This window comes from Odontomachus brunneus, unplaced genomic scaffold, assembly GCF_010583005.1.
Source record: "Odontomachus brunneus isolate Ranch 3 - 2012 unplaced genomic scaffold, Obru_v1 Obru_scaffold_075, whole genome shotgun sequence".
Lineage (NCBI taxonomy): Eukaryota > Metazoa > Arthropoda > Insecta > Hymenoptera > Formicidae > Odontomachus > Odontomachus brunneus.
In genome coordinates, this window is record NW_022639525.1 from 322,646 (window position 1) to 344,684 (window position 22,039).

At 41.6% G+C, this 22,039-nt stretch overlaps 1 protein-coding gene across 1 annotated transcript in view; it reads right to left on the reverse strand.

Moving 5' to 3' along the window:
• Positions 1-22,039, reverse strand: part of LOC116847192 (aquaporin AQPAn.G-like) — a 44,619-nt gene that overhangs the window by 16,786 nt on the left and 5,794 nt on the right. The window contains exon 3 of the mRNA XM_032821927.1: positions 10,116-10,309. Within this exon, the coding sequence (XP_032677818.1) occupies positions 10,116-10,309 (194 nt within the window). The remainder of the gene's footprint in view (positions 1-10,115; positions 10,310-22,039) is intronic.

A 22,039-nucleotide genomic window follows, 5' to 3' on the forward strand; every position in this document is an offset into this window, starting at 1 on the left:
TCCCCTTTTTCCTCCTTAATTTTGTAAAGTCTGAGTGCATTGTTATAAAGCTCATTAAAACCCATAAAACTTTTATTTTATATTGTTTAAAACTTTGTTTTTATATTATTTACCGTTCCGACAATATTCGCTCAGAAATATTAAAACCGATTTTTTTCAAGAGGGTGTTTTATCTTCTTACGAGCCGTATGGACACGTATAAAACGTGTGTGTCTCTTATTTAGACCTAGATTACAGCATGTTAAAAGCTTATTAAAAACGGAGTGTAAGACTTGGATAGGTTTACTTATGAATAGCTCACATAAAAAGAGCTTTAAGAAACGATTAATACAGTCTTTAGACAACAAGAAGATATCCCACATCGATATTAAATATAGATAAGATCGAAGAGAAGAGACGACCCGCCGTTAACGAGATGCGTGCAGACATCGACGCAAAAATTACGTGTCTTTCCGCCGCATCGAGCGTTAAATACAACACACGGGCATTAAATAATGGGCCACGCCATTGTCGATAATTACCATAAGATGTCTGGGCTCCGTTCCGTTACAAGTTCGTACGTGCTGCGGCGATAGAATCGAATCCAAAGAGCCTTCTCTGGCTCCGATCATTCCAATCACCTTGGCTGTTACACGCGGAAATGAACTTTTGCTTGGATCAACCAAATGTTTTGTGAAGTTTGAACAAATCAGAGTCCCAGTTGAAGTGACCAGAATTCTGTTCAGATTAATAAAACTCCTGATTAAACGGAATTTGTTCAAATTGCAGATCCTCGATTAATCCAACCAGATGGTTCTTGAAAGCGGCGAATTAGTCGATTGTTCAACAAGATGAGGAACATACTTATTAGTTATATATTCGTAAAACTTACATTTATTAAGTTATCTATTCGCAAAACTTACATTTATTAGTTATTTGTTCGAACTTAATTAGTGCAGTTATACCGACGGCAACAACAGATCATGATAATCGAAGGTCGTAAATGATTTGACGGCCAAACCCTAAAAGAAACTCGATCCCTTTGTAGATCTGTCAAGTTTATTTAGTAGAGTAATTTTCTCATTGTAAATTTCTCCCGACTATAATGCGTTCGCGATTGAATAACCCGAGGATGCATACGCGGGCCCGACAGGGGTATCGGGCCCATCAATCTCCATCTCTTAGAGACTTATCCTTTTCACTGCGGGCCTGCGTGTAGACATAATTGGGCTGCGTGACGCACACGAGAGCTGCAAGGCGTAGGACAATGATCTTTCGCCCGTGGGCCTCGCGTTGCGTAACAGCGCCGCGCACGAGGGAGCGGCCCCTCTCGGGGCCCGAACAGGCCCGCAGCAAGATGACTCTAATGTTTGCCGAAGGATATACGCCGCTCTTTTATCGCGGAACGGATTTTATCGTAGCTAAGTCTCTCATGCTAAATGTGCTCCACTCTCTCGTCGCCCTCCCGCGAGATCCCTTCCTTTTCTCTCTTTTTTTTTTCATTTTCCATTTCGTTACGTCACGTACGACGTAAACGCAATGTCACAATTGCACTGCTGTCGCGATTCTATGTGTTGTTTTCGGGAAATTTCAAGGATTTGTTTTCTATTGCTGAGAACTGGCTGCACTAGTTCTCTCTCATCTTTCTTCCACCAAGTTTTTAAGTTCCGAAAGTGTACACTAGTTCAGCAATAGAAAACAGAGCCCAAGTATCAATTCCCCGTCGGTGCGTTGCGCGCGCATGAGACTCGCTTTTTCCCTCGGGAGGTTTCGTGCGGCGCACGAAATTGGAGGAAACTTCGAGGTGAGCTCCGCGAGTCGCCGAAAGTGCTGCGGGAAGAAAAGTGACGTAAGCTTCTCTTTAGCCCAGGAGAAAATGAAGCATCGGAACTTAAGTGCCGAAAGCCTTGGCCCCGCTAAAATCAATATTGGCGAGGGCACGCGTTCCATGCAAATTTCCCCGAAAGAAAACAATGCAGATACGCAGCACATATTGCACAAAACAGTGAGACGCAGGGTCGCGAGAGGAAGTAAGATCGACGTAGAGAAACGTTCTCACGTCGGCAGTGAGCGTGTCGGGAGGGGAACTTTTGCAGTGAAACGATTAGCAGTCACGGGCGCTTCACGGACGCGGGAATATCAATTTGTCGGCGGAGCATCTAGAATCTCTCTCCTCTCGTTTACCGATGCAACAGCCGATGTTTTGAGTCATTGTTGTTGCATCTGGCGTTGCGCAAGCGTCAACGAGCGCTCTTCTCGTTCTGCGATACCTCGCTCGCGCATAACTGAAGAGCGGTCGCGCATTTGCGTATAATACGGAGCGAGATGCGTTGCGATTTGCATTCGGAACAGGATCGAGTGTGACTCTGCACATCTGCACATCTCCTCCCCTCCTCCCTCTCTCTCTCTCTCTCTCTCTTTTTCTCTCTCATTCCCTCTGTCTTCCTCTCGCTCTGTCTCCCTCATTCTCATTCGCACTTCTTCCCATTCTCTTCACTCTCGCCCTCGCCTTAGCCCTCGTCGTCGTCTTCCCTTATGCCGCGATATCCCGGGCCTTTTTTACTCTCTCAGTACGATAATTCTCTCTTAGCTGGCGTGCGAGAAAAGGATGACGAAGTACAAGGATGAGGAATGGTCGCGCTGCACGAAGTTGCAAGTGCATACAGAGGGGATTTTAATATAATAACGCTTGCGCAACTCGCACGCAACAATCGCAATGCTGCTCCTTTTTGTCTTTGGGCTCCTCTCTCGCGTGGCTGATGCCCGTTTTCGGTCCTCGGTCTCGAGTGGTGTCATTAATCCTTAAGGCAGTGTCCTGATTTAGAAAGCGAAAAAATCGATGATTTTCGGGAATTTTTTCAAAGAGAATGAAATAATCAACCTCTGTGAACTTTTGGTTAAACTTTAATGCATATTTCAGCAATGCAAAAAAATTTTTTATTGTAAAATTATTTAAAAATAGCGGAGTTGTTAGGTGACAATCAAAGCGCCTCGTTGAGTTTTTGATTTTTGATTGGCGGGACAAATGGAGCTCGTAATTTTTGTCTAAAAAAAAAACCAAAAATATTTTTAATTTACATGTATTTTTTTAGTCGATGAACTAAGAAAACTAAGAAAAAAGCATAAAATCATAAAAATATACGAATTTAAACGAAAAAGTGACAATTTTGAAAGAAGAATTTTCCGTTGTTTATGCAATAGAAATTGTTTAAATAAAGTTTTACCGTTTTTTTTTTTAGTTTATTTAGAGTGGTTAGCAATACTCTAGAGAATAAACTTTGGTTTAGGTCGATAGGTAAAATAGTTTTTTGCTATCTTGCCCGCCAATCAAAAACTCAAGTAGCGAGGCGCTTTGATTGTCACCTAACAACTCCGCCATTTTTAAATAATTTTACAATAAAATTTTTTTTGCATTGCTGAAATGTGCATTAAAGTGTAATCAAAAGTTCACAGAGGTTGATAATTTCATTCTCTTTAAAAAAATTCTCGAAAATCATCAATTTTTTCGCCTTCTAAATCAAGACACTGCCTTAAGCTCCTGAGACTTTAGTTCGAGCTAACGTGTTCACGCCGAACTCGATCAAATGTTATCCTTTCTAATCTTTCAAGTCTCAAAGGTTTCTATCGAAGCTCGATTTTGATCGGATTCGATCGCGCATAAAGAATTACGGCATTCTAATTACGGAAAATTTCATTTAATAATTCACGATTAAATGTTTGATCTTGGAAGATTGGTTGAACAAAAAATTGATGAGCGGAAAGAATCGAAAAGAAAAGAGAGATGACATCTGTCCCTCGAATGGTTCTCGGATGACAGAAGAGCGCAAAGAGTGAGAGAGATGAATGTGTCACCGAGATTGCACGATTTTAATCGTGGCGAATCGCGCGTTTCGCAAGCTAACGAAAAGTGCGCGCACAACGCGGTGCTTTTTGCCGGGCCTGCATCCCGGGAATGCCCGTGTTGCATCGAGGAGGTACACTCTTCACGAGTATTTAACAACGCGCGAAACGCTCGACGAACTTTCGTATAGACATCAAGGCCACACTTAAATCACGATTAATTACGCTCAAGTACTTCGTTAATTATCTCGTGGCGCAGTCAAAGATAATTCGCCTATTTCATATCGCACTAATCTTAAACATGTACAAGCTAAAAGAAGAAAATACACTGGGAGAGAAAATATCTGAGAAATAAAAACTATTTATTCGGTTAGTTTCAACACATTTACTTGTATTAATACAAAATATCTCTTAGATAAGAAAATATGTTTTTTTTAAACTTGGTTCTTCATGAAAACAATTGCTCAATTCTATTGAAATAGAAGAACTTAGATTTCAATAAATTAAATTTTTTTCAGATACTTTTTCTCTCAGTGTAGAATTACAAGATATGCGATATGGAATAATAATGAAACACTGGAAGAAATTATTCGATGAAAAATTAAATAGATATTTTCAATTAAAATTCCGATGAATTTTTGTATCAGGAAACATCCGATGAGAAATATCGGTTTATATGATAAAATGCCATTATGATAGGAAGTATTCGATTAAATTTAATCGGATATGAAAATTTATCGGTATTGGAAATATCCGTTGTTAATTTTTTTATCAGATAATTTCTCTCAGTATAGAAGGTATCGCGATAATAACACAGAATTAAGCTCGGATAATAGCCGAGATTTACTTAAACGACGATATATTAGCGACGAGTATAGTTGGCGCAATCGGTGCATCACGAGAGATCACCTCGTTGCATACGCGATAATTACCCGACAATTATTTCATCTAGATAAACACACGCACATATGCACGCACAGTATGGCGTCTCAAATATTTTTTTCAACGTCACTCAATACCTCGTTTATCAGAGAATTCCCGCTAACGTGTCAATGTAGGAACGCCTCTTCATTAACGGCGGTCTGAACGACAATCTGTCATACGTCAAGCACTTGTACAAATTCATATTTCTCTATCTCTCGACGTGGACAGATACTCGATCTAGAAATAATATCGCTACTAGTGTCAGCTGGCGAGCATCGCGTCTCGATGAAGCTATAAACAGCGGAAGAGATGTTCGATTTCCCTTCGAAGCTCCCCTCGACCTGCTCTCGCGAGAGCACACCGAGAAATTATTCGATAAAAAACTAACAAACGGATATTTCCGATTAAACTATTGATAAATTTTTGTATCCAGTCAGAAAACGTCCGATGAAAAATATCGGTTTATAACTTTTTCATCGGTTTATCCGATAAAACGTCATTATAATCCAATTTAAATTTAAGACTCCTGGCCCTTCGCATTGTCTATCTCTTTTTAATGACGTCAGAAGCGAGAAAATGCATGCTAAAAATTCTTGCGAAAAACGTTAAAATAAAAATATATATTCATAAAGTAACAGTTGCAATCGATTAAACAAATTTGTAAAATATTCCGCGCACTCCCTTTTTGCTCTAACAATCAATAATTTGTCATAAATTAACATGACATACTCGTACAATTCATCTTTTTAACCTATTTCTTCGCCTATTTCTATTCAAATTAATTTACAATAAATTATTGATTGTTAGAGCAAAAGGGGAGTGCACGGAATATCTTATAAATCTGTTTAATCGATTGCAAGTGTTACTTTATGTATATATATTTTCAACATACTTCGCAAGAATTTTTAGCGTGCATTTTCTCGCTTCTGACGTCATTAAAAAGAGACAGACAATGCGAGGGGCCAGGAGCCTTAATTGAATATCCTGTTCGGATATAAAAATTGATTAGACACATATCCGTTTGTTAATTTCTCATCGTGCTGTCTTTCATCTCGCGAGGATCTCCCAGGAGACAAACGAAACAGAACAGACAAAAAAAGAGAGAAGAAATAAAGGAAAAGGAACCGTGCGAATTCTGGGGCACCCTGTAGACACTCGTATCCGCGCCGCGGGCTGTCGGAAAGTGAAGTGAAGTATCAAAAGGGCGACGCACACGGAATAAGAGTGTGCTGCTCCGTCGGCGCGGAGCTCTCTCGAGTAGGTTGTCAGAGCCTTCGGGGCAGAGTTGCACCATCTCCGGACAGAGTTAGACCCCCTTGGGCGAACCGGCGGCCTTATTTACCCTTCCACGGCGGGGCCCGCTCGCGCGAGCGAGCCCACACGCGAGTGTGTGCCTGCATGCGTGTGTATGTGCGCACGCGCACGCGCGCGCTTCAATTAAAATCGTCGCCTCGTGGCTAAACCGAAGCTCTCGCACTTTCGGTCTCGCTCTTGAGTCACCACGGAACACATCAGTCAGTCTCGAGTGGCGATTTCCGAATCACAAGTCCGGTCTAATTGCGAATATTGGCCGCGCTCATTGCGAAAATTTGCATCTCTCTGTCGGAGCAGAGGGAACCTACTCTCTAAGTTTTTTCAAGTGAAATTTCGCTCGAAAGTCCCAGTGACTTCGGCCGAGTCACGCGAATTTGAGTTATTTTTCGCTCCTACAGAGCGAATTCTCCACTCCGAGTCGTCGAGTGAATATTTTCACTCGACATTGAAGAGGGAGTCCGATGCATTCCGCCGTCAGAGGAGGAGCATATTCGCTCCAATCGATTGTAACGTTCGCTCATACGGAGTCAGAATCCGCACTGAGCTTGAGCGGAACATTCACTCTTGTGGTTTCGAGTGGCAGTATTATCAATGCCGTCTCGAGCGAAAATACTGTCATTTTTCGCTCAAAGAAACTTAGAGAGTACACTGAGAGAATTAATTGAGCAAAGATCACTGTGGGATTTTGTCAGCGAGTTCAACATTCTGCAGTAAATTATTGCCCTTTCGTCTAGAAATCAGTTTTAGATAATAATGTGGCAATGTGTTAATTAAATAAAATATTTCTCAAAATTAGATGAATTTTAATTTTATCAAAAAAAATATGACAGGAATTATACAACAATCTCATAGAGAAACGTAAAAGCGAAAAAGAAAGAATTATAATATTCTCTCCGCGCAATCGTCAATCTGTTTATTTATTTGAGACCAGTTTTTCGAGCAACGCGCAAAAAATGAAATCCGATTCATTCGAGGAGATTCATTCCGGACTTCCCACGCTCGATTGCGACAATTCGCGGAAACATCCGCGCCGGCCGACTAGACTGACGGCACCCATTCACATCTTCATAATTGTCGCGCGGATCCTGATTGATACATGGAGGCTGGCCGAGCGTTCTACACAAATCGACAAGCCGACACGCTCGCCGAAAGTTTGCGTGTCGACAGCGCGCCATAAATTGTTTCGAGGACGAGGTCAGCCCCGCGAATTCGAAAGGACGAGCCGGGCGGGATTTAAAGATGATCCTTCTCTCGTCCGTCTATCTACCTTTAATAATGCCTTCGCGCGCGACCGACGATCTCGTGTCGCCCGGCAGAACGCCCGAGTGACACTCGTCAAGTATCCGCCGTTGAGATTTGCCGGTCGAGAGGGAGGAATTTCGCGTGCGGAGGAGTCTTCGCGTGCAGGCCTGACCGATCTTCGCAGGAACGGTGCGCGGGCGCAGCATTAAGCACGCGAAATCGAAGGAGACGATTACGCAGATAAAATCGGAAGAGGCGGCTTCGACCCCGCGATTATTTCGCAAGCGGCCAATTCAGCCGCTCCCCGTCGATAAGGATTGATCGCGCACGAATGGCACCGTTGGCTATCGATATCGCGAACGGATGCCCCCGCGACGTATCTCGATCTCTCACCTCAATCGCGTCGCGATTAAAGATTGCCTGCTGGCCTTACCGGCGCTGCTCGATCGACCTCACCTCATCCATAGCCCCTCCGATCTTTTCCAGAACGATAGACCCAAGTCGAAATTTTGACCCTATGTTAAACTTTGAATTCTACAACGCAGTAGCAGCTAAATTAGCTAAATTAGCAAAGTGGGTTTAATTCTGATGATACAATTTATTCTGATGATTTATTTTGATGATATCCGAAATGTCACTTTTCACTTTCTTTGCAAAATGGGTTAAATTATATTTTGGAATATCAAAATAGATATTGAATAGAACATTGAGACTGAAAGTAAGAAAGTAGAAGAAAGTAAAAAAATTGATGTAAGTTGATATTTCAGAATATCAAAATAGGTGTTGAATGCACGCAAAAAAAGAACTAGCTTCTAGAGTTAAAAAATAACTGTGACAGATAAGATGTGTCACTGAAATAGGGACAGCTAATGTCGATACTATCGAAGCTAAATTTATTCGCTGTTTAAACTTAGGCACTACAGCGAGAAATATTAGCTGCTAGAAACAAATGACTGTAGCAAATGATTGTAGCTGTGCGGCAAACTTCTTTAATATATGCATACGATAAGAAATTTAGAAATAACTGCCATTTTCTTAGTCATTTGAAATAATATGCATTTTTAATATCACCTAATATATTTGTATTTCATAGCGAATGCATTTTAGCTGTCATAGTCAATTCTTAGCAGTAACAGCGATTAACATTTTGACTGAATTTGAATCAACTATCGCGGTTTAACTGATATTACTAAGTCATTATTTTGCGTATGGAATAATAAGGCTGAAAGTAGAATCAAAATTTCGACTCGGGGAGCTTCGATCGGAATCGCACAACCGGTCTTTTGCACGAGCGGATTCTCGCGATTTTCCGCGATCCTCCGCGAGGAAAATTCAAACGAATCGCCACTTGTCGTGCGATCGAGTTTGATTAAATTTGCTTCTTAATTAGGAGGAAATGAGTTTATCAATGCCTCAAGAAGGAAATGAGTTTATCAATGCCTCAAGAAGGTTCCTCCGCTGTCACCGGTGTTTCTTCTGTGAAATTTTGAAGGATCACGGTTGCGCAACGCGTTGTTGTCTGAGGTACACGACAATATGAATAAAGACTGTGGGCGAGCGATTCTCTCTCGGCGATTCTCGACGAGGAAAAAGCTCGGTTCACGGAACGAGAGTGAGAGTGATTAGGCGACCGGCTCCGGTCGTGAAATTTTAGCCAGGTGAATGGAGCCCCCACTTCGCTTCTCGAACTACAGAGTGTTCGAATAAAACGTATGTGGTCCTATCGTCGCGTTATTCTTTTTATACATTACGTTGTCTCTATGTTTCTATTTTCTATACATCAAAAAGACATTCCCATTTAATTAAATAAATAAATAAATAATACTTATTACTCTCAATATTTTGAATGCACTGAAAAGAAAATAGTTGGAAATTTATTGGTAATATATAAAGTTTATTTATGCGAGCAAACTTTATCCTGTAAATAAATTTTCGAGTCCTTTTTTCTCAGTGTAACGCGCGCTAGGGACACGCTTAAGGATAAGCAGTTTTGACTATCACGAACGAACAGATTATGTTATTTCATTGTTCATTAATAACGAGGCAACGATGAAATATTCATCGCAATGTTATCATTATTACGGCATCGCTATAAAGGCGACGATAAGGATGTATACTTCGGCGCCTACAACTGCTGTAAAACACGCGGAACGCTACGTGAGATTTATCTCACTTTCGTTGTTTCACTGTCGAGGAGCAAACGCTCCGGTCCGTTTAGCGATTTCGAGACGCAAACGGCAGATGTGTTTTACAAGAAGCCGAGACACGACCCGGCCGTATATTAATTAATACTTAATCGCGTCACGCGTGTTTTTTCGTGTGGCGTCTTCGTGAAATGCAAATTTGCTGGAGTGGACGATTAAAATATGCTCGAGGATAATGACGCGCGCGAAATCTTTTATTGGAAGACGCCTTCAGAATCCTCCTGCGATCCGAAATTCCCCACGAAAAGTTCCCGAAGTTCTCTTTTTCTCCTCGCGGAATTGCGTCGTTCTGCGTTTTTAACCGTCGCTGAACGACGGCGCCACGTCCATTATCAATTTGCGTCTTCACAACGCGGATTAATTATAACGTCTGAATCCTAATCGCTTTTTAATGGAGAACGGTTGTTTTTACCTCACTCGCGAGACTCGTCTGTTATGACGTAGAGGCGCGAGACGATGAAAATGAGGAAGAAAACGCGTCACTAAGTACTCCGCTGGTTTCACATCTCCTCGAGCCGAGGAGAGCGCGTCTTGTTTCGTGAAAATCGGACAATCGCAGTTCCCGCGTCTCGCATGCACGCACTATGTGAATGCATAGATTTTAGGACTCACCTGCGCCAAGCTCGCTACCGCGAGGCCGAAGGTGAAGGCGATGTGCAGGACAGTCGGCGGCGTCGCAGCCACCCACGTGATGCAGGAGGCGCATCCTATGAGGACTAGCAGGAATGTGCCCAGGGTCTCGGCGAACAGCATCACCAGAAAGTCCAGTTTGGTGACCTCCTCCAGGCCGACGAACTCCTTCACGCCTGCAGAGCAGAAAATATATTGGTGACTTCCGTGCGCGAATCGGCTGGCCGAATTTTGCGCGACGACTCGTCGAAATCGGACTTCCGTGGCACATTCGTGGCGGAGAGCCGCGTAAGCTTGAGTTGTAATTCTCACAAAATATGTGTGCATGATTAGATCAACAACGCGAGAGAGAGAGAGAGAGAGAGCCTCGGACAAATAAATCTAATATGTTAGATAATCTCTTAATCTAATACATCAGATAATTGCATAAGAATTCGAGTGGAGCGAGCTAATGTTATAATAAAGGCAAATGGAAGGGGATCTCCCCTCATCGTGTTCTAATCAAGATATCAGAGGAACACGTGTCCAGGCGGCCTTTTCGAGCGCAATGAAGTGGATACTGTGTATACAGACGCGATTAAAAGGTGCCGGTGTATCGCGCCCGAAAGAAATGCGTGAAACTAGTACCAGATAAAAGTCGCGAAATGGTGTTTCACGCACACTCCATGGCGAGGCGTTCTCGAGCAAGTCTTGATGGCGAGTTTCTGCCAAATGACTCTGTTAGCGAGCGATAACGTAATCCGCAATTCGTTAATGTGTCGCCAAGCACTGGCCTGCGGAAATATCCCATTCCCGCTGTCCGACTTTGAATCGTCGCCCGAGTCGTGGAATTTTCCACGCTCGCATTTTGAATTACGCGACACCTGGTACGCCGGCCGTGTTCTGGATCGCGACGGCGGAACCGCGCAGTTTGCCTGTGTAATTTACTATTCAGTCAACAAACGACGCACGTCTTCCTCTCCATGCACCGTCACGAGCGGTGCTACCTTGAATTCTGCCCGACCGACGTGGTGTCGCCGTTAATCGACCGTCCTCCTCCGAACACGTATAGCGCGCAAAAGAGACAAAGAAAGACAAAATATTCGCGCATCTCTTATCGTCCCCGAGACGATCTTACGTAAAATAGAAAAACACCGCCGCACTCTCCAGCGCTCCTGTTCAGTATGCCAAAATGGAAACAATATTTTCTTTCTCTTTTATGCAAATCGCTGCCAACGGTCTACGGTCCTGCCAGCATCGACGGCGCATCCTTAATGAACTCCGGCCGAGCATTCCTGTTCTCCGTTCTCGTCATCATCCTCGACACGACGTAAACGAGAAACGTACCACCCCGATTCACATTGTCCCAGGGAGCTTCTTCAACCTCCTCTTCAACGTTCAACCGCTGACTTTCCCTCTCACACCACATACCTTTCCACGGTTTGCTCATGATTGGTCTGGTACCAACGAGATAGATCGACCACCCCCGACCACTTCCTTCGAGTCCTGCTCGAGTGGACGTTCTGCGCGATGAAGGGCGGATAAAATTCGCACTCGACGATGGCTACAGAGCGAGCAACCTCCTCGTCTTCGTGTGTGTCCTCGCGCCGGGATTCACGGCCTTGTTACCGTGCGAGCAGTTCGAGATGCCGACACGAGACGGGACGTTTCCACGAGAGGAGGACCTGAAAACCACCACGAAAAGCGGAGGACCGCCGCTTCCTGCCGGAGTGATGCCCACCACGTGTGAGAGAGAGACTTTCCGGGCGATCGAGTGCGCGACGTGCGCGAGTTTCGCCTTCATATATCGCTGTTCTCCGAGCTCGCGCGCGCGCGCGTGTTTGGTCCTCCCCCTGCCGAGGTTTCTTCGGGATCTCCCACCGAGCGGGCGTCATGGTCCACTCGCTCGAAAGCCCATTGAGGAAGGAAGAAGAGGAGGTGAGCTCGGGGCTCGCGCTCGCGGGGTACGTGCATGCGTGCGTGCGTGCGAGCGTGCGTGAGTGCATGCGTGCGTGCGTGCGTGCGTGGCGAGTACCTACGTACGCGCTCTCGATCCTGTTGCTCTCGATCCGGGCCAGGATGTGAGGCCCCGGCACCGCGATGTCCTTGACACGTGCATCGGAGGTTAACGTGAACCTCTCTTTTTTGTATGTTTATTCAACGTTAATGGTTAGAGTTCTCGGCGAGAAGAGGACACTGACAGGGTGTGACCAGAATCATTGACAATAGGTGAGGGAAATTTTCGGGAAACTTTGACAGCGCATTGAACTGAAGAGATCGGGAAAAGCTGACGAAACGAATTTTCCGCGTCTGCACACATACAGACATATTTGAGTGTTATTTGGACACTGAGAAAAATACGGAAAATTTTATTTGTGGTGTATAAAGTTCATTTCCGTAAAGTGAAGTTTATATACTTTCGCGAAATGACATTTCTGTGTCAATATAAGTTTTATATCCCACAAGTAAGTTTTCAAATCTTCCTTTTTTTTCTCAGTATTAGATAAATCTTAATCTTAAATAAATATTTTTCTCTCTAAAGTCCAGAAGTATCAGGCGTATCTCAATTAATCTATCATAGTTAATCTATCTTAGTTAATCGCGAGAAGCAAGCGAGAGAGATATTAATAAACGTCTGATGTGAGTATAGGATGCCTTTCCACTTTTTACTAATATAATAGATTAATTAATAATAGATTTTGGTATTATTTATTTTAAATGAAAAGAGTTTTGCCTTAATGCTGCCCGCCTAATAAATATTTGTTAATTCTTAAATATCTTTTTTCTCAGCGTACGCGTGTCGACCAGATGGAATTGCAATCCTTCGCCCGCACTGTCGAAATGCGTTTCACGCGTCGGATTTATATCGCATGTAAATTCTGTTTGCCTCTCTCGCGGCTCTCCTCCAATTGATTATCATAATTGAAGCTACACTGTTTGCCGAACGGCGGCCGACTGCCGCGGGGAGGACGTGTAACACGTGTCACACACGGATAGGCGGAACAACCACCCGCAGCAAGTGCCACGCTTGACGAGAGATCCGTCGCGTGTGTGCGTCGTGAGAATTACACACGTTACGGGCCCCGGTGACGTAACGGTAATCCGATGTGCGTGTGCTCCCGTGTACAGTATCATTCGCAAATCCGTAAGCTTGATCTAAAGAGGAGAGAAGACGAAGCGTAATCTCTCCCTCTACTCGACACAACATCTGTCGCCTCCTCTCATCTCTCTAACTAATTGAAAACTACAATGACGAAATTCACGCGCAAGGTCCCCGGACTGCGAAAGGCAAGCGCGTGGCTTGGACTTTTTGTCCAAATTAATATTCAATACACCTTAGATACTACGATGGCACTCGGACCGGGAATCCCTCCACCTCTTTCCTGCGAATGAATGCATCGAATTAAAGTTGGAGGACACTCGGTGTATACCGTGTGCCCGAGAATGAATAATCGCGTGGCCTTATGACGTTTCGTTTTGCGAGAGCAAACGCGGTAGAAGATACGCGAGGAAAGTCGCGTCTTTATCGCGACGTTATCAACGGTTTATCGGAAGTTAAGGGGATGCCATGCTCGAAAACTTCATCAACAGAATACCGACCTTTTCTCGCCGAGTTTACATCGTATTTTGCTTGCATAGAATTGCAAGTGCTTCTACAGGCCGAAGGTATATACGGTAATTAGTCAGAGCGTTGCTCGATATGTGACGAAAACGATAAAAAAATTCTAAAGTTGACATCCCAAGCTGTCAGCTGGCGTAAATATTTACTTGACACAAAAATTCTGCTTGCACATACCACGCATATGCTTGCTGCGCGGGACAAAAATTTCAAGGAATGTTTCTGTATCTTTACGACTGATTGTACAAGCTTATAAAAAAAATAACATATCACAAGACTGCAGAAAAATTCCTATATATGTAGGCGGTTGTGTTTTCTGCGCAGTAAAACAAAGTAGCACATTTATATAAGATTTATATATACTAAAAATACGAAAAAGATAGTATCAGTGATGATGGCCTTTACGTTATCGACATTTTTCGAATTCATTATCCACTTCAGCATTCCCTTAAGCTTTGATCGAGTCGATTGAATTTGTTCATATCAATCATCAATTAAATGTTTTTTAATTAAACTTGCCAAGTTCAATCATCAATCAAACGGCCCTTATTTAAATCTGCTAAATTCAATTGTTAACTGAACGATCTTTGAATCTCTTCATTCATATCGATCGTTAACAGAACGGTCTTTAACTGAATTCGTTAAAATCAATCGTCAGTTAAACATTCTTGGTTCGAATCAATCGTTAATTAGTTGAATTGAAACACATTTGTTCAAATCGACTATTAAATTGGGAAAAATTTAATTAACATATTCACAGCTCTGCTTCTGATATGCATACTTGCGGGCAACGCAGCTCGCACAGTCTGGATCTTTCAATTCACGATTTTTTTCATGACTCATGCAGTGAGCTGGACTGCCGATCAGCATGCACGTAGGAAGGCATGAAATTGTGCGTCCCGCGATCCTAGCACGAGAGGAAGACAAACGCCGCGATCCGGACGGATCCCGGACCTCGACAGAGAAAACGCCGCGGCAGGTTGGACAGTAATTAAACGCCATTAATTGGGTCGTTACGGCCGAAGCGAAGCTACCGTCGTAAATAGCTTCCGCAATTAGCGGCGCGCCGCGTCGCTGTTGCATTCTCGCGCTCCTGTCCACGACGCCCGGCCGGGAATAATTACGTCTGCTTACATACGTGTTGCTTACATACGTAAGCCTCGAAGCGAGTCGCACGCTAACTCGCGTGTGTTACATCTCGCGTCGAATTGTGCCGATTGCGCGCGATAATGCCTAATACACATAATAATATCTCGCGCAACATATCGACGGAGAATGGAGTGGAGGAGTCGTGCGCGCGGTAGTGATTACACGCGTGAACCCGCGGCGCAAATTGGCTTTATTGCGGCGAAATTGTCGTGACGGTTGTAAACGCGAGCGGCGCGAACGTAACGGGAAACATGCGTGTATGGGCGAACATTCTCTCTTGGTAAAGGGCGCGGTCCAGTAACCGCTACAAATGCTGCGCAGCGTTTCTCTTTCTTGTTCTATTTCTCGGATTCGAGTGAAGAAAGAGAAAGAAGTAGAAACGTTATAAAGCATTTGTAGCGCTTACTGGACCGTACCCATAGAGACATTGCGCGTCCTTTCAGCACTGCGCGCATTGAACTCTTTGTCGCGTAGTTAATTTCTTGTATCTAATTGCAAACACATGCGAGAAGAAGAAAGAGAGACGAGGATTGTTCGATTAGTTTATGATGTCAGACTTATTTCTGGATTTAATTGACTCCGCCCGCCCCCTCCCGGAGAACAGAAAGTAGCGAAACGCGTATTTCGTCGTATTAATTAGTTGCTCGATCACAGTGATAGTTAAACGGTGTCAATGGCTTAAATGGAGTTCAATGTAACGTTGAATCAGACAAATGTGTCAATCTTAAGATCGATCAGAGATACTGGGCCAACTAATGGCCCGTCCGCGAGAGCCAGCGGAAATTAATGCGAGAGGCCCCGCGGGGATATGGCTTGAAAAACCGAAAGCAGCTAAATGCGAAAAAATCTTATCGATTATCGATTAGTAGACCATTTCTTTTCTGTTATCGCCCCAATACGCACCGCGAAAAACGGTTGACAATTCGAGCGAATTGATTGTGCGCGATCGCGGTCGCAGATTACCGCACACGAGATTACGCATATATTTCGTAAAAAAATTGATGAACATGTATCGCGAATTCAACGACTAAAAAAGACTGACCTCATCCTGTTAGTTTTATTTAAATAAAAGAACCGAGACTCAAATGAATATAATTTATTTCAATTTAAAACTAAATAAAACTAGAGATTTAAGTAAATATTCACAGAAAAAAAGACCTTTTTTTCCGTGCTTAATTTATTAGTACCACCGAAAAAATATTTCTTTATTTCTCTTTCTCCCTCTCACTTAAATATTTTTTTTCTCTCAGTAAAGCACACAAAACAAGAAGACTAATTGCGAGATGTTATTTTCTCTTTTTCTTTTTCAAAAACTGATCTGAAACTTGTGCTCTCTCTTTTGATTAGTCGAATTTAGAATTGCCGTTATTTCTTACAATCTCATATTCCGAGCGAAAAAATACATAAAATATTAAAATATCCTTCCTCTAATGAAGAGGAATGATATAATGCTGAGAATATTTTTGGTTCTAGAGGAATCCTCTTGAGGCCGTATGTAAGAGACTTCCGCCAAGTATGACATTACATTCTTTTCAGAAAAAATATTCCAGGAAGATTCTCTTTCCGGAATATTTTAACCTGACTGATCCTCGCAACGTCTGTCGAGCAACGGAAATTAAATAGCCCTTCCTCGTGTTTTTAACGAGCGGCTCTTTGGCGGACGAGTGATGGACGGTGGCCGGATTCAGCGTGTGAAATTAGGCGAATAATTAAGCATACAGATCTTCTGCGGCGATAGCGCGAAGGACGCGCTCGCTCGTTCTTCCGGGCAACGGAAAAACGCCGGGGATTATGTAATTCAGACGCGGGAATTCACAGGATCAAGGAAAATTACTTGAACGTAACGTCGCGGCAAAACACAAAGGCGACGCCTTGATGACCGGCCGGCGAACGCATCGCGCACTCGAAGAGCGATTGAATACGTGTTAGATCTCTCCGTTCGATATCGTTACTTTCATACGACGCGAAAAACTCGTCGCAGTACTTAGACCGAAGCGAATGAACACTGAATCGCTCAATCAGCTCGAGCGAACCGGATTCTGACACAATAAAAAATTGTGAGTCGCTGATGATCGATAAGTGCCCCCCCGTGGTGAGCGAGTCAATTATTCACGATTTACGGTAATTCATCGTGCTCGTGAATAAATCATGTCACGTTCCATCGTCGCGCGTGTCGATGAACAAGGGCGAAATATCGACCACGGGGTGTCGGGAACCGACAAATCTATATAATTATGGCGAGTTCAACGGACACAGGGAGCCTCGCATCTACTTCAATGGCGGACTCGTACAATTATTTTGCGTACAAAGATACGCGAAATAAGCGAGCAGTACAGGACCATTGAGAAGTGAGTTTTTCGCGAAACTGCACTGCCGTTCCTGCGCGCTCAATTTCGCACAAAAATGTCACGGAAATCGCCACTAGATAAATCTCTTTGCCTCTTGGATCCGTTGACAGTTGTCACTTGTTGATATTCCTCTCAAGGGAAATACACGGAGAAAAATAATTTGCTGGCCCAGCAAATTTTCTGCTGGTCAAGCAAATCTTTTCGTTATTATATGGACAGCAAAAAGATTTGCTAAGAGTAGTAATCACTATTTAATATGGATATAATTTGTTGGATATAATTTGCTGAATCTACAAATTACTTTGCTATAAAAACCACGATGGATTTATATTAAGTAGTCGCAGTTTTACTCCGATAACAAATAAATTTGCTAAGGACCCAGACAGCACAAGATCTCCTCAGGACGTCCTTTGGATGTCCTGAGGACGAAGAAATGTCCTCAGGACTTCCTTAGGATGTACTCTGAATGTCCCCTGTGCTGTTAGGAAATATATTATTTTGTATTAATAGCATATTAACGTGATTCTTAGGACAAATATACTCAATTTTTGAAATTTAGGAAATATATTATTTTGCATTAATAGCATATTAACGTGATTCTTAGGACAAATATACTCAATTTTTTCCTGGCAACGAAACTATTTCTGCTCTGATAACGAATAATTTATAAAATTCGTTACGTCAACTAAATATTTTTGATGTTACTACACGGAGAAAAATAATTTGCTGGTCCAGGAAATTTTCTGCTGGTCTAGCAAAATCTTTTCGTTATTATATGGACAGCAAAAAGATTTGCTAAAAGAGTACTAATCACTATTTGCTGGATATAATTTGCTGAATCTACAAATTATTTTGTTATAAGAACCACGATGGATTTATATAAGCAGTTACAGTTTTGCTCCGATAACAAATAAATTTGCTAAAGATATATTATTTTGCATCAATAGCAAATTAACATGATTCTTAGGACAAATACACTCAACAAATTTTTTCTATCCTGGCAACGAAGCTACTTCTGCTCTGATAACGAATAATTTGTAAAATTAATTACGTCAACTAGATTTTTTTGATGTCACTACGAATATGCAGTAGCAACGACGATTTTGCTAAAAGAGCAAAATTATTTTTCTCCGTGCAGATTTGAACCAGACGAAAGTTTTTCAGTTGAATTGCGATTACAGAGGTATAATGTCATATACACAATCCAACGGGAAAATTGAGATCTATCTCTGAATACAAATATGAGTATTTCATATGAAACAAATTTCAAGTGACACACGCAACTCAGAGTTAGATGTGAGCTTTCAGTGGAATAGTAATTACAATTGTAATCACGTCACGATTTACTTAACAAATTTAGATCTTAACTATGAAATCAAGTCTGAGTGTCTCTCACGCGAGACACGTTTCAAGTAACGACCGGCTAATACAGGCCTTGGTCTCACAATACAAATACGTAATACTTGATTGCGTCACGGTGTGAATAATCGCGCTCTCGGAGCATCCGTGAAAGATTAATTCTGCGTGAAAGACACGCGAGCACGCGACAATAAAATAAATATCAATGAAGCAATGTTAGGCGAATAATCGACAAGAACGTTCTCTGACTAAAATAATCGACAATAATCGAAATTAACCAATCTTCATGTATGTTACCGCGAACAATTGAATCGATTGCAGAAATTTATTAATCTATGTATAATGAACCACGTCGAAATTTGATTAATAATCAATTTCACGAATCGACGAAATTATTTGCGATTTTATGTAGGACGATTGATTCATTTTGATGATTGCCGATTATCTCGGTCGAAGGAAACTTCAGTTGACTGAAGAGTTCATTGAAAATTTGCACGACGTACGTTTCGCTCGCGTCGCAGAAGAACCGGAATTCCGCCTGTTGAAGGAAGCATCCTTCCTTCCAGGAATAATCCTGTCGGTTGCTCGGACAATTAATAGCCCGGGAGAAGAATGATGACGAAGGTGTTATTGATATGCAATTAAGTGCGTTCTTTCCGTGCTAAAGGAAGAATAGACACGCGTAAACACACGCCGATGAGCGGCCGACGTATTATCGCGATGATCATCGAAATCGTTAGGGCGCAATTTTTCAAACGCACATAACATTAACGGCCGATGCTAATCGCGTGGAAACAAGCGGGCGAGCGCCAACAGTCAGCCGGCAGTAATTGCCGGCGAATAGAAAATGAGGCACACGCCAACACGACGGAATGCAGAATTTTCCATTTGACGACTCGCCACTTCCGCTCGAGACTCTCGCACGTGAGTCTATTTCGCGAAACATTCAGCTGTATTGAGGCAATTGCAAGAAAGATACAATGATTACTTCAATGTAAGAGAATGAAGTCATGTAAATGTAGAAGAATAAAGTTGAGAGAAGTTGTAATAAAAAGACACTTGTTTTCAAGAATGGTAGTGTTTGAAAAATTGGTCTGACTAAATTTTACCTATACTTAGAATTCGAATCCGCTTGTATTTCTGCACGCAAAAATAATTGCGTCGAAAATGAATTGAGGGAAACACTTTTCAATCGACAGAAATGAAAGAAGAAATGATATATATATATATATATATATATATATATATATATATATATATATAAAAGTTCATTCAGAGGCCGGCCTTTTTGCAAAAAAAAAAGAATGACTCGAAGAATTTGCGTTGAGTTACACCGAAGAGCTGTCGGGCGATCCGCAAATTTTCCGCGTTCTTCTCGCGAGCGGCGAGCAGGTCGCGATCTATCGAGAGGGATTTAAAGCGTCGTATAATGAAAGCATGCGTGGCCGGTGTGGTTTCACTTGTCCGTCGATAAGATAGGAACTTGTTGCGGCTTTGCGATAAACACTAGGTATTTATTATTTAAGCGTTTTGCTTTCTGTTATCAGCCCAAACAACAGAGTTCGGTGAAGAGCTCATATTTGCATAGCTCGTAAAAATCGTGTAGTCCGTTGAAATTTGTTTACGATTCGAGTATCCACTTCAATTTCTTGTTCAATATCGTTATCTCAAGGTATGCAATCGAGAATTGAGGTCGTAGCACGCTGCCGTTTTCACGCTTGCATCGTGTAGTTTTTCACTCGACACTTAAAGAACATGTCGCGAAGGCAATCGATTAACCCTGCATTTTATTTCTCGATCAAATTTTTTCAAATCTAGCATATTTCGAGGTCGCTGATTATAAATTTGAGATCAAAAGGATAAAATTCGAAATGGCAAACCCAATATGGCGACCATGAATTTTTTAAATTAGCAATCTCCCTTTTGGCATTATCCGGAAATAACAATGACGATTTTCTTCATACGAAAAAGAGGCGTTTGCGTTGTTGACAAGAAAAACTTGCAGCAAACATATCATCAATATCTCAATAGTTTATTGCAAAAAAATGCGGTTTAAAAGAAATTTTGAATAAATATTTTGTAAATTGTCCTTAATAAACTGTTAATGTCTCGATTCTTGATAGTTCTAAAACGATTTTTATCTGAAAAAATGTCTTTTTTACCCCTATTTGCTCATAATAATTTAACAATTGAACATTAACATTATTCTTTACTCATTTTTAATTCCTCATGTTTATGAAACTGTATAACAATATAATATAATAGACCATGTCTGTCGGTAAGTTAGTTTTTAGTGATATCTGATTTTTAAAGTGAAGAAAAATAGACGAGACGTTTCACTACATAACTCAAAAGGTTAAACGGAAAATTGCCGTGCGATTCTTTCCTCAATAGAATACATCACAATGCGTCTCGTCGTTGAACGTTTGTCGTAATTATGTAACATAATTCACATGCGTTTATGTAAACAAAACATCCAACAATGCTGCATATTTTACAGTATGTAAGACGATAGCTGGACACGCGTTTATTATCTGTTTTTTTTTCTTTTTTGCTTTTTTTCCACGTCTCTTTTCTCGCGATACAGTTTCGCACGAGATTGATTCAAAGAACTGCCGCAAGAATGATAAATGACTTGATGTTACAATGAAAAACCGCGATAAAGTACCCTTTCAATGGCTGCCCATTATATGGACTACTCGTCCGTGAATTTCTATTTATTGAGAAAATCGCGCGAGAACGCGATCTCACGACGCAACTCATGTAATTTGATTTCCGATTAACACAACGTCAGAACCTTGAATTCTACAACGCAACAAGAGCTAAGTTAGCAAAGTAGATTTAATTCCAATGACAATCGATCCTTACTTTAACTCTGATAAAGTCCGAAATTTTCCTTTTTACTTTCTTTAGTGTCAAAATGGAAATAGTGAGGCTGAAAGTACACAGAGAGAACGATTTGGTTGAATCAAATAAACACATCTTTGGTTCAAACGAATATTTTGATTGATTGAACAAAATTTTACTTGACGCAACAAAAATATTTATTTGCGGCTTAGTTCCAAAGAAATATTTTTGTTGTGTCAACCAAATAATTTGTTTGGACTATTCCAAAGAAACGTTTATTTTGTAATCCAGCGTTGAAAGGTGGACGATTGTATCGTTTTACCGAGCTGTGGACTGTGGATATCGTCAGGAAAAATTATTAGACGCTGGCGGGATTTAATTGATCATATATTGAAATCTAGTTATACAATAACAAGCACGAAAAAAAAGATTTACTAATATATGGACAACTAAAAATATTAACTGCAAGAGCAAATTTTCTTGCTTTCATAGCAAAGTTATTTAGTTGTAATAGCTAAAAGATTTGTTAATATATATATATATATATATATATATATATATATATATATATATATATATATATATATATATATATATATATATAT